At 38.9% G+C, this 18,324-nt stretch overlaps 1 protein-coding gene across 12 annotated transcripts in view; it reads left to right on the forward strand.

Moving 5' to 3' along the window:
* The window catches only part of FOXP2 (forkhead box P2), a 1,221,669-nt gene that overhangs the window by 1,108,453 nt on the left and 94,892 nt on the right, over window positions 1-18,324 (forward strand). For all 12 annotated transcript variants that reach the window (XM_087874168.1, XM_087874175.1, XM_087874172.1 and 9 more), the window contains 2 exons: window positions 6,806-7,019; window positions 11,609-11,713. In XM_087874168.1, coding sequence (XP_087730294.1) covers window positions 6,806-7,019; window positions 11,609-11,713 — 319 coding nt within the window. The remainder of the gene's footprint in view (window positions 1-6,805; window positions 7,020-11,608; window positions 11,714-18,324) is intronic.

Consider the following 18,324-nt stretch of genomic DNA (forward strand, 5'->3'; position numbering starts at 1 on the left):
TTACTAACAAGCAAACTAATAGCCGAAGATAGCATCAGAAAGGACCGCTCACTAAGCCGCAGGGAGCAAAGACCCAGCAGGAAGGTTGAGCCACAGGGTAGAAACCACAGCAACACAGAGTGTTATATATGTGGGTCAAGAAACCATTACAAAAGGGACTGCCCTAAAAATACAGGGGACAGGGCACATAGAAGAGACAGACCAGAACAAAGGGCAAGACATACTAGCGGACGCTCACCAGAGGTCAGACACAGGTGTAGGGATTCCCCTAGCCCCAGTGACAGGAGAGATCACAGGGACAGTTCCAGGGAGAGCCACACTGGATCACTGTATGGCATAGGGGATCAAGAACGACGCATAGGCCAGGACAAGGAGGAAGGCACATGGCTACTGGACTCAGGGGCCACAAACCACACCACACATGACCGCAACCTACTAACCTCTTTTACAGGAGAAAGTTTTGTAGTAAAAGTGGCTAACCAGAACAACGTACAAGTAACAGGCAAAGGTAACGCATACGTGCCAGGAATAGGTGTGATACAGGGAGTACTATTAGTGCCAAATATACCATATAACATCCTTGCCACCCTAAAACTGAGCAAAGATAACAATGTCGAGGTGACTTTCAAAGAAGGAAAGGCACAGGTAACTAGAGGGGGTAAAAGGATAGGGAAAGTAGTAGTCAGTGGGGAACTGCCATTCTTCCACCCAGTCAGGGACAAACAGCCAGAAGTAAACAATCACCGAGAGGTTAGACCCAATAGCCCAGACAACACAAGTGGGGAAGTAGAGGGGGTTAGGCACGCACACACCACTGATGATCCCAGTGAGCAGGGGGCACCCAGGGAGGACAAACCAGCGATAGGAAAACTGATGCATGACAACTGTGCCCACCTATTACACAGAAAACTAGGACACATTAGCTTCCCCGTGGTGCAGAAAATGTTGGAATGCTCTGAAGGTATAAAAATAAAGAATTGTGAGAACTATCTCGAGTGTTCTATTTGTAAGAGCTCCAAATTAAAAACCAAACCAAGACCCAAAAAGTCAGTACGCACAACTAATTCGATCTTCCAACTCGTACATATGGACCTAGTGGGACCACTAAGGCCCTCCATCAAGTACAGGAAAAGGTACTTCCTGACCATAGTAGATGATTTCAGCCGCTATGGCTTCGTGTACACCCTAAAACACAAGAATGAGGTATTCCAAAAATTTAAGGAATTCTATGCGAGGGTGGAGACACAGCATAACACCAAAATCAGGCAAATAATGACAGACCGGGGGTCTGAATTTTTATCAAGCGACTTCTCACGGTGGCTGAAGGCACGCGGGATGGTCCATTACACGACTTCTCCGTTTTCCGCCTTTCAGAATGGCGTGGCAGAACAAAAAAACGGAACACTACAGACCATGATGAGGTGCGCGCTAGAGGATGCCGGCCTTGGGCAACATTTCTGGTCCGAAGCACTCATTTATTCAAATTATACTTTAAACAGGCTATGGTCCAGCGTACTGAATAAAACTCCATACGAGTTGATGTACCAAAGGAAACCACAGGTGTCACACTTACACATATTCGGGGTCACAGCAGATGTGCACATTCCCAAACAACTCAGACGTAAGGGAGACAGGGTATCCAGGAGGCTGAGGTTCATGGGCTATGAACCAGGGACGAAGGGATACAGGTTCATAGACAGCAACAACAATTTCGTGATATCACGAACAGCTGTCTTTCACGAAAACGCTAACTGGTCCAAAATACACCTCAACGAGGTGTCCCTTAACAAGGACGGACCAGGGGATGATCAAAGGGAAATAAAGCACCAAGCAGGAAGGGGCACAGAACAGGGAAAGAGCAAACCCAAAGGACAGGAAATACCAGTGAAGGGATGGAAGGAAAACCACCCATGCATCAAAGTGGACTCACTCATCGAGAGAGAAGCTAGGTACATGCATGACACAGAGACACCTCCTGACAGGCCAGTCAGGGCAAACAGGGGCAAAAAGCCAGAAAGGTTAGGGGACTACGTACTATCCCTCCACACTAACCAACTAACCCCCAACACATATGAGGACGTACTGAGGTTACCGGATGAGGAGAGAGAAAAATGGGAACAGGCCATGGAAAAGGAAATGGACAGCCTGAGGGAACTAAACGTATACACTCCCTCTAAAGTCCCAATAGGAAAGACGACCATAGGCACTAGGTGGGTCTACAAAGTTAAAACACTAGAGGGAAACAAAGCGCTCTACAAAGCTAGACTGGTGGCACAGGGGTTCGCCCAGAAATACCCTGATGACTACACGGAAACGTACTCTCCCACAGTCAGGGCTGAGAGCATGAAGTGTGCGCTGGTAATCGCATCACTGCTAGGGCTAGAAGTGCATCAATTCGACGTGCAAACCGCTTATCTGCATGCTGAACTCGATAAAGAGATATACGTGAGAGCGCCACCTAGCCAAAACACCAAGAAGGGAGAAACCTGGATCCTAAACCGAAGCTTGTATGGACTCAGTCAGGGAAACGTTGGTACGAGTGTCTATCCAAGACATTGAAATCCATGGGATTCTCAGCCACCTCGGCCGACAACTGCTTCTTCACCAAGAAGTCAGACAGTTCCCTCGAATATGTTTTGATATACGTAGACGATATATTGTATATCGGTGATCAAGCTAACAAATGTAATAACTTCGCCAATGAGCTGGGAAAACACTTTACACTAAAAATATTGGGTAAGGTAGATAAATACTTGGGGGTGCAAATCACAAAAACAGGCAAAGGTTTCCAACTGTCACAGAAGGATAAAATTTTGGAACTAATACATAAATGCAACATGACAAACACCAAGGGGTGTGAAACACCAATGCAACCAGATTTCTTGAAGGACATGTATAATGAGGCTGAGGCGTTCAAGGACAACACATTATACAGATCTACCATAGGCTCCCTACTATACATTGCGAACTGGACTAGGCCAGACATCGCCCTGCCAGTTAACTTGCTGTCACGACATGTGGGTAAGCCTACTGTGTACCACTGGGAAGCCATCAAAAGGGTATTGAGGTACCTAAAGCAAACCTCCGAGGCTTGCCTATCACTAGAGCCCGAGAACACCACAACACCCACACTCACGTGCTATGCAGACGCTGACTGGGCTGGGGATGTGAAGTGCAGAAAGAGCACTTCGGGTTACGTATTCTTTCTAAACAGCAGCCCAGTTCATTGGTACACAGGCAAGCAAGACCTGGTAGCCACATCCACTACAGAGGCCGAGTATATCTGTTTGTCCAAAGCTGCCAACAACCTGGTCTGGTTTGATGACCTGCTCGCTGACATATGGGCCGAATCGAACTACCCCATCATCATGCATGAGGACAATAAAGCCGCCATGGAGATATCTAAGGCTGAAGCAGTGGGTCAAAGGTCGAGGCATATCGATATAAAGTACAAACACGTTAGACAGTTCGCGAGCATAGGATTCATAAGAGTTATACATTGTGACACAGAAGAACAAACAGCGGACATTCTAACAAAGCCATTGCAAAATAAACAGCACACGTACCTCACATCAAAATTAGGTGTCCTCTTGAAAAGGACACCTCAGGCACCACGCAAAAATATCTCGGCCAGGCATTTAGAGGGGGTTTTGTCATGAATAAATGCCTTGCCTCTGATCCAGAGCTAGAGGCAGGGGGGCTGGACAAGCCAGCCCCCAAGGTCCACCCTAACCCAATAACCCCTCCTTACCTTAGCCACGCCCTGGGGTACTTAAGGGTCAGCCATGCGGTCCTGCCTCAGTTCCAGACTTGTACCTGTAACGATAAGATGCATAATTAATAAACGATAATTGATCTAATGAAAACCTGTCTATGGAATTATTGGGCATGATCCTCGAACACATTTAACAAGCCCTTTCACAAATGCCTCCATCTGCACCCCTAGTAAAAATCCAAGTCAGAGGGAGAACTGTGTCATTTTTTATTGACACTGGGGCATCCCGCTCAGTTCTCAACTGTTTGCTGGATGGGCTAATAATGCATCCCCTGTTGAAATACCTCTTTTGCAATGCATGGTCTCTTTCTGTGCACCAACACCCCTATTAATGTTGAAGCTTTGCAGGACTTGAAATCTATTATTGAAAACTTCCTTACTTATGGGCTCATTAAGGAGGTCATTAGCCCTTACAATACACCAATATGACCTGTCAAAAAACCCGATTGCTCTATCCTTTTGTCAGGATTTAAGGGCCATCAAACAGATTATAGTTATGCTGCATCAGATGATGCCTAATCCATGCACTCTGATCAGTCAGTTACATCCTAATCTTACTTGGTATACAATTATAGACTTCAAAAATGCCATCTTCTGTTCCCTTTGGCATTGTGGTAGCATAATTGCCAGTGTTTTGGGTGGACGTTGATCATCAGTATCCTTTCTAATTTGGGATCAAATTTGATTTTGAGAAAGTATTTTTGTTCAGTGTAATGGAGGACTTCTAGCAAAAGGAGGCCTAGGAGTAGGGGAATAGTGTTGCTATTTCTATTTCATTTGTCAGCAGTTTTTTTAAAAGAAATTGGTTGTTTGGATCAATTTCTCTAGAATTTGTTGCACTTGTTACATTTCTATTTTCAAGGTTGATTTCAGAGAGTTGGTATTGGAAGATTGCATCTATGAGGAATTGCCAAGAAGTTTGTTCCAAATGCTCTTTATTGTATGGGAATGGCTGTTGGGGATTAGAATGAGATATTATCAATACACTAGTGAATGGCAGCTCTATTTCTCCGAGTCAGATAATCCACAACTAAAATGGGTTACTTCAGTGCACCAGTAAGCAAATAAGGTAAATGTGAAACCTGGTAAAACTGACATCCCTTTGTTTCAGTATAGGAATTGATTAAATTAGTATTTAATGGAGAGTGCTTGTTGATTTATCTTCAGAGAGCAAAGAACATTTGTATTAAATCAGTTGGTATGAGCGCTAAAATCTTTCCCAGTTACAATAGTCTTGTCACAATAGTTATTCATTAATATCTTCAATGTTAGATTATTATCACACTTCTCTTGTATAGTTCCAACTAAGTGTGATTATGAGATGTGGTGGCGCAGTGATTAGAATGCAATACTGCAGGCTATTTCTGCTGATTGCCAGCTGACTGCAATTTGGCAGGTCGAATCTCACCAGGCTCAAGGTTGATTCAGCCTTGCATCCTTCCGAGGTCGGTAAAATGAGGACCCAGATTGTTGGGGGCAACTCTGTAAACCGCTTAGAGAGGGCTGTAAAAGCACTGTGAAGCGGTATATAAATCTAAGTGCTATTGTTATTACATATTTCAATCCAGTACACAATTAATTTACTTAGCTTCTTAAGTTCATATTTATTGGTGGTATGCTGACAACTATGATCTTATTAGCCAATAATCATTGTTTGGGGAGAAGAAGTCCTAAAAAGCTCTAATCAATAATATTTAAGGGGTTATCTGCTTCGTTATAGCTTCAACACTTTTTCACTCTGATTAAGCTATTCTGCTATATTGGCTATAGGGGTAGGGGAGGGGCTAGAATACTTCATACTGACCAAAGACATCTGTTCTTAACCATATTGAAGGCCAATTATGAAAACTGAATTGTGACTTCACAATGCAAACTCCATCCTTTTATATTTGTGTTGTGGCATCATACCAAAATATATAAATGCTAGATTTTGCATTGTTATACTGTGATGCTAATTTTGTCACTCTTCATTGCCTTATATGCTTATGGTGACAATCTCCATTTTATGGAACAAATTTCTGATAGAAGATAGGCAAGCCCACACTGAAATGTTTCTTTTTTCTAAAAGTAATATTCAATTTATGTAACATTATTGACATGCAATTGCTTATAAAATATTAGTCATGCTTATAAAATTAATGATGTCCATTTAAATAATTGAAATGAAATACTGCATTCTTGAAAACATTGTTAATAGTAAAAGAGAAGATAGAATATATATATTTGCTTCAGATATTAAGGATCTCCAGTGTTTGTTTGTATCTGGCAAAAAAAACCCAAATGATCAGAAATGTGTTATGTATATTTGGTCAAAGTAATGTTGATTGTCTTGATGTGTTAATTCGTGAAACTCTGCTATTCATTTCTCTCATTTGTTCTCTGCTGAAGTGGCACACTTGGAGCAGGAACCATTAAAGTATTGTTCTTCTATTAAAACAATTTCCTTTTAGAAATGATTTGTAATTTAAATTTAAAATTAAATAAAAATTTAATTCATGAGACAAAAATAATATATTAGCTGAAATCCTGCCCTTAATCTTATAAAAATCTTTAATTTCTTTCCTTGTATTTTATTTTTTTCTGAAATGAGCTTATGAATACTAGCATTTGTATTAAAGCCACTTTTTTATTTTTAGTTTATCATTTCAGTTTTGGAAAGACAGTTGTGATCTTTGCATATATATATTTATCCATGCTTCAGAAATAAGAAAATATTCCAAAGGCTATGTAAAATCTCATCTAAATATTTATTTTAATACCTGTTTTTCGAATAGTAGTTGCTGTTGTTGGTTGTAGCTTCCTCCTATTGATCCTTGAACAAATTTTTCAATAGAGATTATACTATGTAGGTTTGTGACCTTTAATTGACTTCAATTGAAATTTGGCAAAATGAAATTGTATTTTACTACATGTTGATATATTGCGAAACTATATCATCTTTATTGTTAGTATTAATCCATTAACAATACTGAACTCATTATATGAACCTCTCACTTTCCTATATTATTGGAGCTCTCTTTCATTTTATAGCTGGCTTAAGTCCTGCTGAGATTCAGCAGTTATGGAAAGAAGTTACTGGAGTTCACAGTATGGAAGACAATGGCATTAAGCATGGTGGGCTAGACCTCACTACTAACAATTCTTCTTCTACTACCTCCTCTACCACTTCCAAAGCATCACCACCAATAATTCATCAGTCCATAGTGAATGGACAGTCATCAGTTTTAAATGCAAGACGAGACAGGTAATAAGAGAACTCATCTGCTTTTTCATCTGGTATAAATATTCATCAGTATGGCTCACCCAATTAACTTAAAATTGAGCAAGATGTTGCTTTGAACCTAGTCATTTTGATTTAGTTTTAAAAATTGACTATTTTAATCCATTTTAACCAATGAAGAAAACTATCATACTTTCCCTGTCTGATATATGGGATTTGTTACTGTTCTTTGGATATGTTTTTTTTTTCTGCCTTATAGCACACAAGGATGACCCTGGAAGAGGGATTCTCTAAATAAGCCAATCATGCAATGTAATTTTAAAAATTATATTTCTACTCCATTCTTCCTCCAAGAGCATAATTCAGCATACATGAATTTCTACTCTCTTTATCCTTAGAGAGTTAAACTAAGAGATTGTGAAAGGACCAGATTCATTCAGTCATATTAAATTTAAAGCCTGATCTCTACCTCTTCAAGCCACTACATAAAACTGGACTTATTTTATTTAAACGATCTTGTTTAAGGGTCATAAGCCACACTGAAACTAAAGAACATCATACAAACTTATGAAGTGGTACCAGTAGTGTGCCATTGGTGATAAATAGCAACTGATTTTTCTGATCAAAATTGTTAATTGCTTGTGAATATATTATTCTATCCAAGTACACTATTTGGGTATTGAGATTCTAGATGCAAGCCACTAATTCCAGTCTTCTGTAATTAGTCAACTAACAGGGGAACCTAAGCTTCTTAGCACATTAGTGAGCACATAGTTCTTAGCACATTGGTGAGTAAGTCTGTTGTATTCATTAACTTCAAAGTTGCTGTAGCAAACGTTACAACATTAGTCATAACTAATATTACCTGGACTGGAGACCATAATATTTATAAGCAATATTCACAAGGCAACCAAGAATAATGCCTACAGAGACCCATGGCAGTTTAAAAAGTTTTTGAGGTGTTGCATAATATACCGTCAAGATTTGTTTATCTGAATGTATCATTTTCTCTTTGCTTCCATGCACACATATCTGGTACTTATATTCTATTGTTTGAGCATAACATCATTTCTGAAACATATAAGTGTTGTAGCAAGACTATAAACTTATAGTATTATATTGTAATTCTGATAGCAGGATATATCTAGGATTTACCTCAGTGATATTTATTTATTCTTTTATTTTATTTATTTAGTAAATTTATATGCCACCCATCTCACTGTCGAACTGGGTAGCTTATAACATTTATGAAGTTTGCAAAAGAATAGCAAAGATGGTAGTGACATACTATGTTCAATAAAGTTAATTAAATGGAATCATATGTCCATTTGGATTCAAACTACTTACAGCAATAATTGTGGACAGTCAGTTTTAAATGCATCCTGAAGCTCAGCATCAATATGAAAATTAGATCATTACACTTCACATCTTAATGTATTAGTTAAAATGGCACAGAAATAGTCACATATATAACTTACAACCTGCAGTAGCTATGGCAGCATCCTTATATGAAGTACAATAATGTATACAAAGTATATTGCACACATTTGTCTTCTTTTATCTGCATTTACTAGAAAGATATGAATCCCAGGATAAAGAGGGATGTTGTAAAAGTAGTGACTTGTCTATCAGACAGGCAGATATGCACCCATGAGCATTCTTCTGCCTAGCACAAGTACATACACACATACACATTTATTTGTTTGTTTGTTTGTTCGATATTTCACATTTCTAAACTGCCCATTTCCCTCAAAGAGGGGCTCTAGGCCCCTATATCCTATCTAATCCAACCCAACCAGGTCATTAACTATGGTCAGCTTTATTTATTTCTTGCCACAATCAAATGACTGGACTATACATGGAAGAGACCATACCCCGGGATTTGGACTGGAGAGTGGGGAAAGAGATGGTGGATGAATGCTTTTGCAAATTAGGCTGTGCTGTTCTCAAACTCCATTTGTTCAGGTGTTCTCTAAGTACTATGAGAAAAACCTGCAAGAACAACTCATGCATGTTTAGCTATGAATTTTGTGATCATGAAGCTATAGTTGAAGTGTAGCTGTCCTCATAGTCAGCTCTCAAGCCTGATTGCCATGGCCTCACTTACCTTTATTCTATTTGAGATGCTATGTAGCTTCTACTTCAACTCAAACTATATGTCTGATATAAATTCTTGCATGTGCCAGAACCTACAATTTGCACTAGATCAAAATTTCCTCACTACTTTGGTGATATAGAGAATGCTATTAATGTGCAAGAAGATCCTAGTCAAGGAGAAGCAACTAGAGTTGCTTTAAAGTTTGCATTATCCACTGTATCAAAGGGGTAATCATACAAAGCCATAGTTTTAACAATAGTTGCATCAGGTCTAATGCCTTCAAATATTTTCCTTTTTTGTGGCTTCAGCCGCACAATGTCCCTATTACTGCTCTTTGTAGCAGCATCTGTATGACAGCTACATGTGTACTTAAGCATCCACTATGTTAAACTGAAAGATTTATAGTGCCTTGATAGCCACCCTGGCTTACAGAGTCCTCAGAGGAACATGATTGCTTTAATGGTTGTGGTCATCAACTGGTATTCTGGGACACCAGTGCCACCAGCTGAGAACTCAGGAGAGAGAAGCTTCTGTTCCTTCTGACCATCAGTATGAGGTTGCTGTCAAAGATATTTCCCTTTGCTATATTAGAGTATTGTGAACCCTTCCATCAACACTGGGCCCTCTTTCAGCCTCACAGCTGTGCAGCTATTATCCTCATGTTTCGCTATCATATTTTGCCCTTACTTTTCCTTTCATTCCTTAATAGCTCCTCTGCCATTCCAGGTCTTTGAGATCTAGGTTTTTAAAAGGAAGACATCCATAAGCTGGAGAATGGGGGTGGGGATGTAACAGTAGCAAAGTTGCAAAAGAAACCTTGATTTAAAACAGTGGAGCTCTGTTAATATATACTAGACAACCTGTGCCCCAATGGGTCATCCTTTCAGAGATATTTCCTTACCTAGTCAGAGAAACAGTGACCATAGGTAGACAAAAATGCAGTAGGTGTAGGAGTGACTTTCAACTTCCTACCAGCTCCCCATTGACTTTACTTGTGGTAAGCTGTCAGGCAGCATTAAAAAATTACTCCTCTTCCTCAGCTGACCTACAAAAGTGCCTGGCATTTTGCAGGGTAGAGAGGAAGAATAAATGGAGTTGTGAACCATGAGGAAAATTGCACCTCTGCTCCCCATCCCAGCATGTCCCCAAGACCCCTCCAGGGAGAAAAAGAACTCATCTATCAACCATTGGTGTTCCCAGCCACTCCTACCTCACCAACAGGTGTCTGAGCCTTTCCCTTGCTGTCCACCACTGTTAAGAGATTTCAAACTTCAGCCTTGGTTCCAAAGCAGCCAATCACCAGTCCATTGTCAGGTTTGCTTCCAGCCAATTGGTGCAGGAACCAGAGGAAGGTGGGAAAGAGGGCAGAGGTGTGGCCTTCCCATTTTCCTTGCATCATGCAACCCAGGTTTCTGGGAAGTGTAGTCAGAAATCGCAGTGGTGCTGAAGCAGCCACAGCTTTCCCAAATTTAATTCCCAGAGAAGTCTTGTATCCTCACATTCAGTAGGTTAGTGCATTTGAGTTACCTTGGTTCAATAATTGTTGCCCTGTGTTTTCCAATTTCACCAACTGAAGGTTACAGACAAGAGTTTTAGTAGAATACAGATGTTCAACTGAGTAAACAAAATCGTACACACACAAAACTTCTAATTGGAAATATAAATTTTCTGCATATAAACAAACTGGCTCTACTTGGGAGAAGAAGGAAAAACGTATTTTTATTTTTTAAGAGTTGAAAAGTAATAGAAGGATAGGGAAATTTCTCTCCCCTCCCCGCTTATATGTCATTTTATTACTTTAGAATAAAAATAAAAGCACCCTAAAAGGCTCCTAAATGGGAAAGGGGATTTCCTGTGGGAGACAGGCAGTTACTCTCCATCTGTGGCTGTAATAGTAATCCATTTTGTCAGTTGGTTACAGCAACAGTCCTGGTCCTCTATGGTAGCAAATCACAGGCACTTCAAGCTCTGACCTTTAAAACTTGCTAATTTCTTTCCCCTGAAGACTCCACCCTATCTATGCTTTCCCATTCATCTTAAACAGGATCAATAGAAGCATGGCTGAACCTAGGCTGAAAAGAAGCAACTAAACTTAAAAGAGGACAATTGTTACCAGAACAGCTTGAATCAGTACAGTTCATTCTAAGAATTGGATAAATTCAGAATATTTTGTCTCAACTCTGAAACAAAAGACTGAAAATATAGTGCATTTTATCAAAAAGGATCAAGCCTTTATTATTAATAATACATTTTATTTATAGTGAAATTGTTAATTTGAGGTCAAAAGTAAAACTGAGCATGCAATACAGTATTTCTTTTCATTTTTCATTAACATTTCCGGTTTTTTTCTTCTTTGAGCTGATTTGAACTTGCAATTGAAACTTCAGCGGGACAATTAGATTTTTGTGATTACCATAGGTATTACTGTTTTGGTCCTTTTGACCCTTATCATAACCTTTCAAATTCAAGTGCTATGCTTTTGAGATGAATCTTATGTCATATTATTTTACTGCAGCTCATCTCACGAGGAGGCTGGAGCCTCTCATACTCTCTATGGCCATGGAGTCTGCAAATGGCCTGGATGTGAAAGTATTTGTGAAGATTTTGGACAGTTTTTAAAGTAAGTTGCTTTTGTTTTTGTTTTTTTCGAGTTTGATAGGTTATAAGATTACAAAGATATAAAACTGAGTTGTAAATATGTGGTATTGCTTAGTTGGCAAAATATATCACAAGTAGAACACCAAAGCCTGTTCCACAAATAGAATTGTTCCCCTTTCTTTTATCTAAAATAATTCTTTAGAAATTTAATAGCATGGTTTTTACCTCTTTGCAGAAATTTTCCTAGAAAATAACTTGTACTCTCTACAAGAGATAGAACAGCTATGGGCCTGTGGGCCTCAGGCAGTGTTCTAGATGTGGATGGGAATGGGATTCAATACTATAGATGATATCTTGGTGGAAGAAGTAAGGGTGCTTAATTAGCATTTACAATCATTATTCTTATTATGAAACTGAATTTATTCATCAGTTCTTAAATGTAGTTTTCAAAGAAATCTCCATTATCGGAACACCCCATTATTAAATTTCTAAAAAAGGTTGTAAATGACCACACACACAAAGGGGTTGAGGAAATATGTGGTAACTTTATTGCCTTACATAGTGATATTATATAGTTTGTTACTTTCAAGTTACAGCATACTTGGCAGCATAACATTGGCTCACATAATCTTCCAGGTAACTTAAATCATAGGTTAATCATTACTGCTTTGCTTAAGCACTTATAATGTTTAGCTATAATTAAAATCTAACACACATCCCACTTCCTCTCCTCCTGTTCCTCTTATTTACAGGGTCTTATCCTGTAATACCATTTCCTGGCGCCTACATGCAAGTAACCTTCCTTATCTGAGGTTTGCCATCCAAGATAGGAAAATTCCTGCACATATGCAGACTCCTACAAAAGGTGTTTGAAAGGTCCCTCCCAAAATTATGTTGGCCATCACAGCAGCACAATCAAAATTTTGCCCTTTTGTACATGTGTTGATATCACACATCCATGCAAAGGGACAGGGCTTTGGTAATTCTGCAACAGCTAACTTTTGTTTTCTTGGCTTGCAAACACTGCTGGGAGCTCCAGCACCTTTATATAGTAGAACTCAACTACCAAATCTCCTATTTATTTTACTCTGAGACAACAACCTGCATGGAACAAGGCTTCATGAGAGTACTACTTCTTAACCTTGAATGCAGAGCCCTTTCTCACAGGCATTCCTCTTTTGCTTTGGAAGACTGGGAGCATAAGAGAAATACATTCAGTTTTAATTTCTACGCCAATTTCCACAAGGAAATGTTGCAATACTATGTTCAATCCAACAAATGTGAAGGGGTAGCAAAAACCTTGACCAAAATACCACAGATTTTGCTACATATATTGAATACAAATATTTTGTAAGAATATTCTCCCACATTCTGGGTAAAAGTCCGTTAGTAGAAAATTTATAGGTTGACTGCCCACTATTCCTTAGAATCATCCCTTACTGGTAAAAATGCCAAAAAATATAAGTGTAGCTAGAACATAGGAGCATAATTCCAAACATTTAATAATGTGTTTAAGAAGATAAAATATGCATTAGATAATTACAGTTTCTCTATCATGCCACCACATTATCATGTTTTTATATTGACCCTTTGTTTAATTTTATATCCTGTCATCAGTGGTGGGATTCAATTTTTTTAACAACCAGTTCTGTGGGCGTGGCTTAGTTGGGGGTGTGGCTTGGTGGTCATGTGACCGGGTGGGCGTGGCTAACTGGTCATGTGACCGGGTGGGCGTGGCTAACTGGTCATGTGGCCAGGGTGGGTGTGGCTATGTGCATAGGGACTACTCAGAGGGCTGAAAAAAGTCATTTCTGACAGGTCCTTGCACTTTTGACCGGTCCTCGCACTTATGACCATCCTCACATTTATGCCCGTTGCGGCATTCTTAACAACCGTGTCAATCATTTCATCACTAGTTCTCTTCACCACGGTGACAAGATAGGGTGCAAAACGTAAAATGTGAGGACAGTCGTAAGTTCAAGGACTGGTCAAAAGTGCGAGGACAGGTCAAAAATAACTTTTTCAGCCTTCTGAGTAGTCCATATGCACATAGGGACTATCCAGAGGGCTGAAAAAAGTCGTTTCTGACAGGTCCTCGCACTTTTGATTGGTTATCATTTATGCCCATTGCAGCATTTTTAATTAAATTAATTAAATAAAAATGACCTGCTGGAGCAGTCGGAGGCAGTCTGAGGCGGGCATTCGGGCTGGCTGCAGGGCAAGGTGATACAACCAGGGTAGGTAGGCCGCTGCTGCCCAGATGGGAGACAGGCGCAGGCCTACAGGGCTGGCTGCAGGGTGAAGCGATCGGATGGGGTAGGTCAGGGGTCTGCAACCTTAAATACTCAACCTTAAACACATGTAAACACTTAAACACTTAAACACAACCTTAAACCTGGGTGGGCACCCATATCACTTACTCCCACCCAGGTTTTGTGGTTCCCAGTATTTTCTTTTAAACAGGTATCTCTGGATGTCTCATCTCTCTCATCTTTCTTTCTCCCCTTCATTTCTCTTTCTCCCCCCTCCTTTCTCTCCTTCATCTCTCTTTCTCCCCCCTTTCTCCCCTTCATCTCTTTTTCCCCCTTCTCTCCTTCATTTCTCTTTCTCCCCCCATTTCTCTCCTTCATTTCTCTTTCTCTCCATCTCTTTCTCCTCCCCTGTTTGGGCAGCGGCGGCAGCGAACCTACCGCACCATCGGGTCGCCCCTCAGCTTAGAGGCGGCACCTTAAGCCTGCGCCCCACTGCGCATGCGCCCACCCAGCTGCGACTGCAGTCGGCTCTTGTTGTTCTTACTGAGCTTCGCAATGGGGCAGACGGCGCCCCTCCTCTTCCTGGAGCCCATTACGATGCGGAGCTTCGGCTGCAGCCTGGGCACCCAGTGTTCCAGGGCAGAGAAAAGTTGTGCATCTCCCCCAGCGACTGGATGGGCTAGGGAAGGGGTGGGCAACTGTGGCTCTTTTACAACCTGTGGACTTCAACTCCCAGAATTCCTGAGACAGCCAAGCTGTTTCAGGAATTTTGGAAGTTGAAGTCCACAGGCTGTAAAAGAGCCACAATTGCCCACCCCTGGCTAGGGTAGGCTGGCGCCGCGCGGGTGGGAGGCAGGGCGGGGTGAGGGGCAGGCGAGCCAGCAATTTAACAAATGGTTCGGCCAAACCCCCTAGAACCGGCAGAATCCCACCACTGCCTGTCATACTACGAAGTATAGAATGAAAATCCAGCATATTTGTTTGCATTTAGCATGAATGGGTGGAGTGTATGTTTAAAATTAGGAGAAACATCAGAGAAAAGTAAACTTATGACTAAAATATCTAACAATTTTATAAATTTTGTGTAATTACAAACTATAAAATTATATTTTCTTATATTTTCTTTCTGTGTACTGTGAAAGGACTGAACACAAATGGAGTTAGTTTGCTAAAACAGTCATGCAGAGCTTTAGTGAACAAAGAATCCTAATGAAAAGTTATACATAGGTTTATATAGATGAGTAACTTCACAAGCTGATGCTCTTATGTTGTCATGGTGCAACTAACAGAGTCAATGAACTGCTTCATGCTTCATCAACAATTAAGTTAATTAGTTCATTTGAAATTGCACTGCTTTGTTGCCATGATGTTGGAAGAAATGTTAGAAAGCCCTATGTTACAAATGACATAAAGCCAATGGAGGACAGACTCAGCGGTTTAACAGCAGAGCATAGAGGTACAGCTCATAATGGCTTTAGAAACAAATGTTATTTTCATATTCCTGCGAGTTTACATACATATATTTCTTAATATATTTTAAGGCAAATTATGTTTGCCATTCTTTTAAAATTTACCCTTTTTATATGTGTGGAAAAGATTTAGTTATATTTTAAAGAGTAATTCTAGAACAGTACTTTAGGAGAATATTATGATCTGTAATATTTCTGTTTATAGATTAAAGAAGTTATACTGTTTGCCTCTGGGATTTAATTAAGCTGCTGAAAATTATTCCAGTTGAAAGTAACCCATATACTGCATATATTGTTCTAAACATAATTGATAAAAGAGTTGTAACTGGCTTAGCTCCATTTTTTTTCTTATCCCAAAAAACTAATTTGTATAAATATTTCTACCCACTCAGAGTTATATTAATGTTTGGCTTGGTCCTTTCACAATTACTTTGTCATTTGCTTTTACAATTATTTTGTAAGACTCTGGTTTAATAATTATAATATATTAAAATAGGTTTTAGATTAATGATAAACTGTTCCTTCTTGTTTATCACTGTTGCTTATTATCAGAAGAAATTGTCACCCCTGACATCAGTTTCTGCCTTCTGAAATAGGTTGGTCAAATGTACAGTATATGTCATTTTCATATGCTATATCAATGCTTAATTTTCTATCATTGTCATATACCTTGATCTACAAAGTCCAAGAGCTCTTGTGGACTGTATACAACCTAGAAATCATAGGATTCATTGTGGTCCCAAATAAAAGCCTCAAGTACATTATTGTGCTTTTCTTAGATTTAAACCCATAATTAAAAAGACATAAAATTCACCTTTCTTTTTGAAATTGTGATATGTTTTACAGTCATCTGAATCTGCTTGTATTTGCGCTTAGTCTCTTTCACTGCAAAGACCCATTTTAATTTTAAAAAACCCTTATATATCAATTCAGTTTTAATTTAAATGCAAAAGGACAAGTTAAATTTTCTCCAATCCATTAACTATATAGGGCATTACATGTCTAATGGTAGCATTTTTCAAAGACTTGTTCCTATTTACTCTTTGCAAGAATGCTGTGTTGCGGCATGATACTTATTAATAGATCTAATGCAGGTATATTGTTCTGAAATAAAATATTCATGAAGAATGCTGTCCAAATCTAGTTTTTGTTTTCAGAAATATCCTAATAGACTGAAGATACTTCTAATGTATATAATAAGCTTAACTTTAAAAAAAAAAAGACCTGTTTAAATGGATGGTTTTATGCTTGGTTTATTATATTGTGTGTGTATGTGTATTGTTCTCAAAAACAGGTTTAGTTTTGTTTATAATTAGAAAAAAATTGTTGTACTAAGTCATTTCAAAGAGGCTTCCCTTTTAAAAATTGTAGTTTTATTTCTTATATTTAATGCAAGATTTGGAGTAAAAAATAATTTTCAGAATATTATTTATAGCTACAGTTTAAAAATATAAAACATAAAAATTTCATTTTTCTTGTCCTCTGACCAAAGCACTTTTTACTACACTGAAATGCTTAGGTTATTTCTCCCCAAGAATTCTGAGATCAATAATGTTTGTCCATTATTTTCAATATAGTTAGTTACCTTAAATAGGCCACATTATTTGGTAGGCTGTAAAACCCAGTGTCAAGGCTCCGACTAATGAACCCAAGCAAATCAGAAGTCTGAGACTTGGCTCTTTCTCAAAGATCTTTTTTAATGTGTACATCATATCAGCACAGCTTCAATGGAAAATAAAATCTAAATCTTTCCCGCAATTTCAGTATAATTAAACTAGGAAATAACCCCATCCCCAAGTGTCCCAGTTGGGACACACACGTTGGCCAATTGGGTTCATTGGCAGGCTCTTCAGTCACTCCTTCCCCAACCTTATTTGTTGCCAGTAGATATGACTTTGGTTCTCAGGAGAACATTCTTTGTTGTATCTAGTAATGCATTCCAACCTCCTTCCCCCCTTCCTCCTCTATGTGGCAACTGCAGAACAGAAAGATGGCTGCGGCCAAGTTCAGTTCAAAGTTGACACTCAGAGACACAGCAGATGTCAGAAATTCAGAAAATTCTATATGTTTGATATATCTAATAGTTACCTGGATTTCTGCAGCCTATATATGTTTTTATCATGTTGTAAACCACCAGAATTGCTTTGGGTAGTGAGATGGACAGCTTATAAACTGTGGTTAAGGTACAAGGCTAGAAAGCAAGAGACCATGAGTCCAAGTCCTGCCTTAGCCATGAAAGCCAATTAGATGGCTCTGGGCCACTCACTCTCTTTCAATCCAGTTCATTTCACAGGGTTGTTACTGTGGGGAAAATAGGAAGAGGAAGGTATATGTTTGCCATCCTGAATTATTTTTAAAGATAAAAAGGCAGGATATATATAAATACATACTCATATGTTATATACAAGGCGGCAAATTGTTATAATCATTAATTATAACATACATAAGAAAATGTAACTCATACATAAGAAAATTTGGTTGATTTTTAGGTTTTTGATGTGTAAATTTACATTTACTCATGTGCTCAGGATTTTTTTCCAAGAAAAACCATTCTGCAAAGCAGAATTTGAGGTTAGATCAGGAAAGAACCTTGGAATATTGTTTAATGAAAAGTGATTCAAAGACTGCCAAAACTGTTTAAGAATTCTTTTGGAATTTTACTATAAAACGAGTGTTGACAGAAACTAACCATTTTGCTGGTCAGCAAGCAAGGAAGCTCAAAGATCACTAAAAGAATTTAATAGTAGTTCTTCATTACTGTCTTATAAATGTCAGAATGTAATAATATATGTCAAAACTTTGGTGTATTTTGTCTGCAAAACTAATTATCATTCCATTGGTCCTAAGTCACTTTGAGTGTAGATGGATTTGGCTTTTAGAAGTTTAAATCAAAGGGTTTACACTATAGCATT

The sequence above is a fragment of the Pantherophis guttatus genome, chromosome 7, assembly GCF_059756535.1.
Source record: "Pantherophis guttatus breed Tessera chromosome 7, ASM5975653v1, whole genome shotgun sequence".
Taxonomy (NCBI): Eukaryota; Metazoa; Chordata; class Lepidosauria; order Squamata; family Colubridae; genus Pantherophis; species Pantherophis guttatus.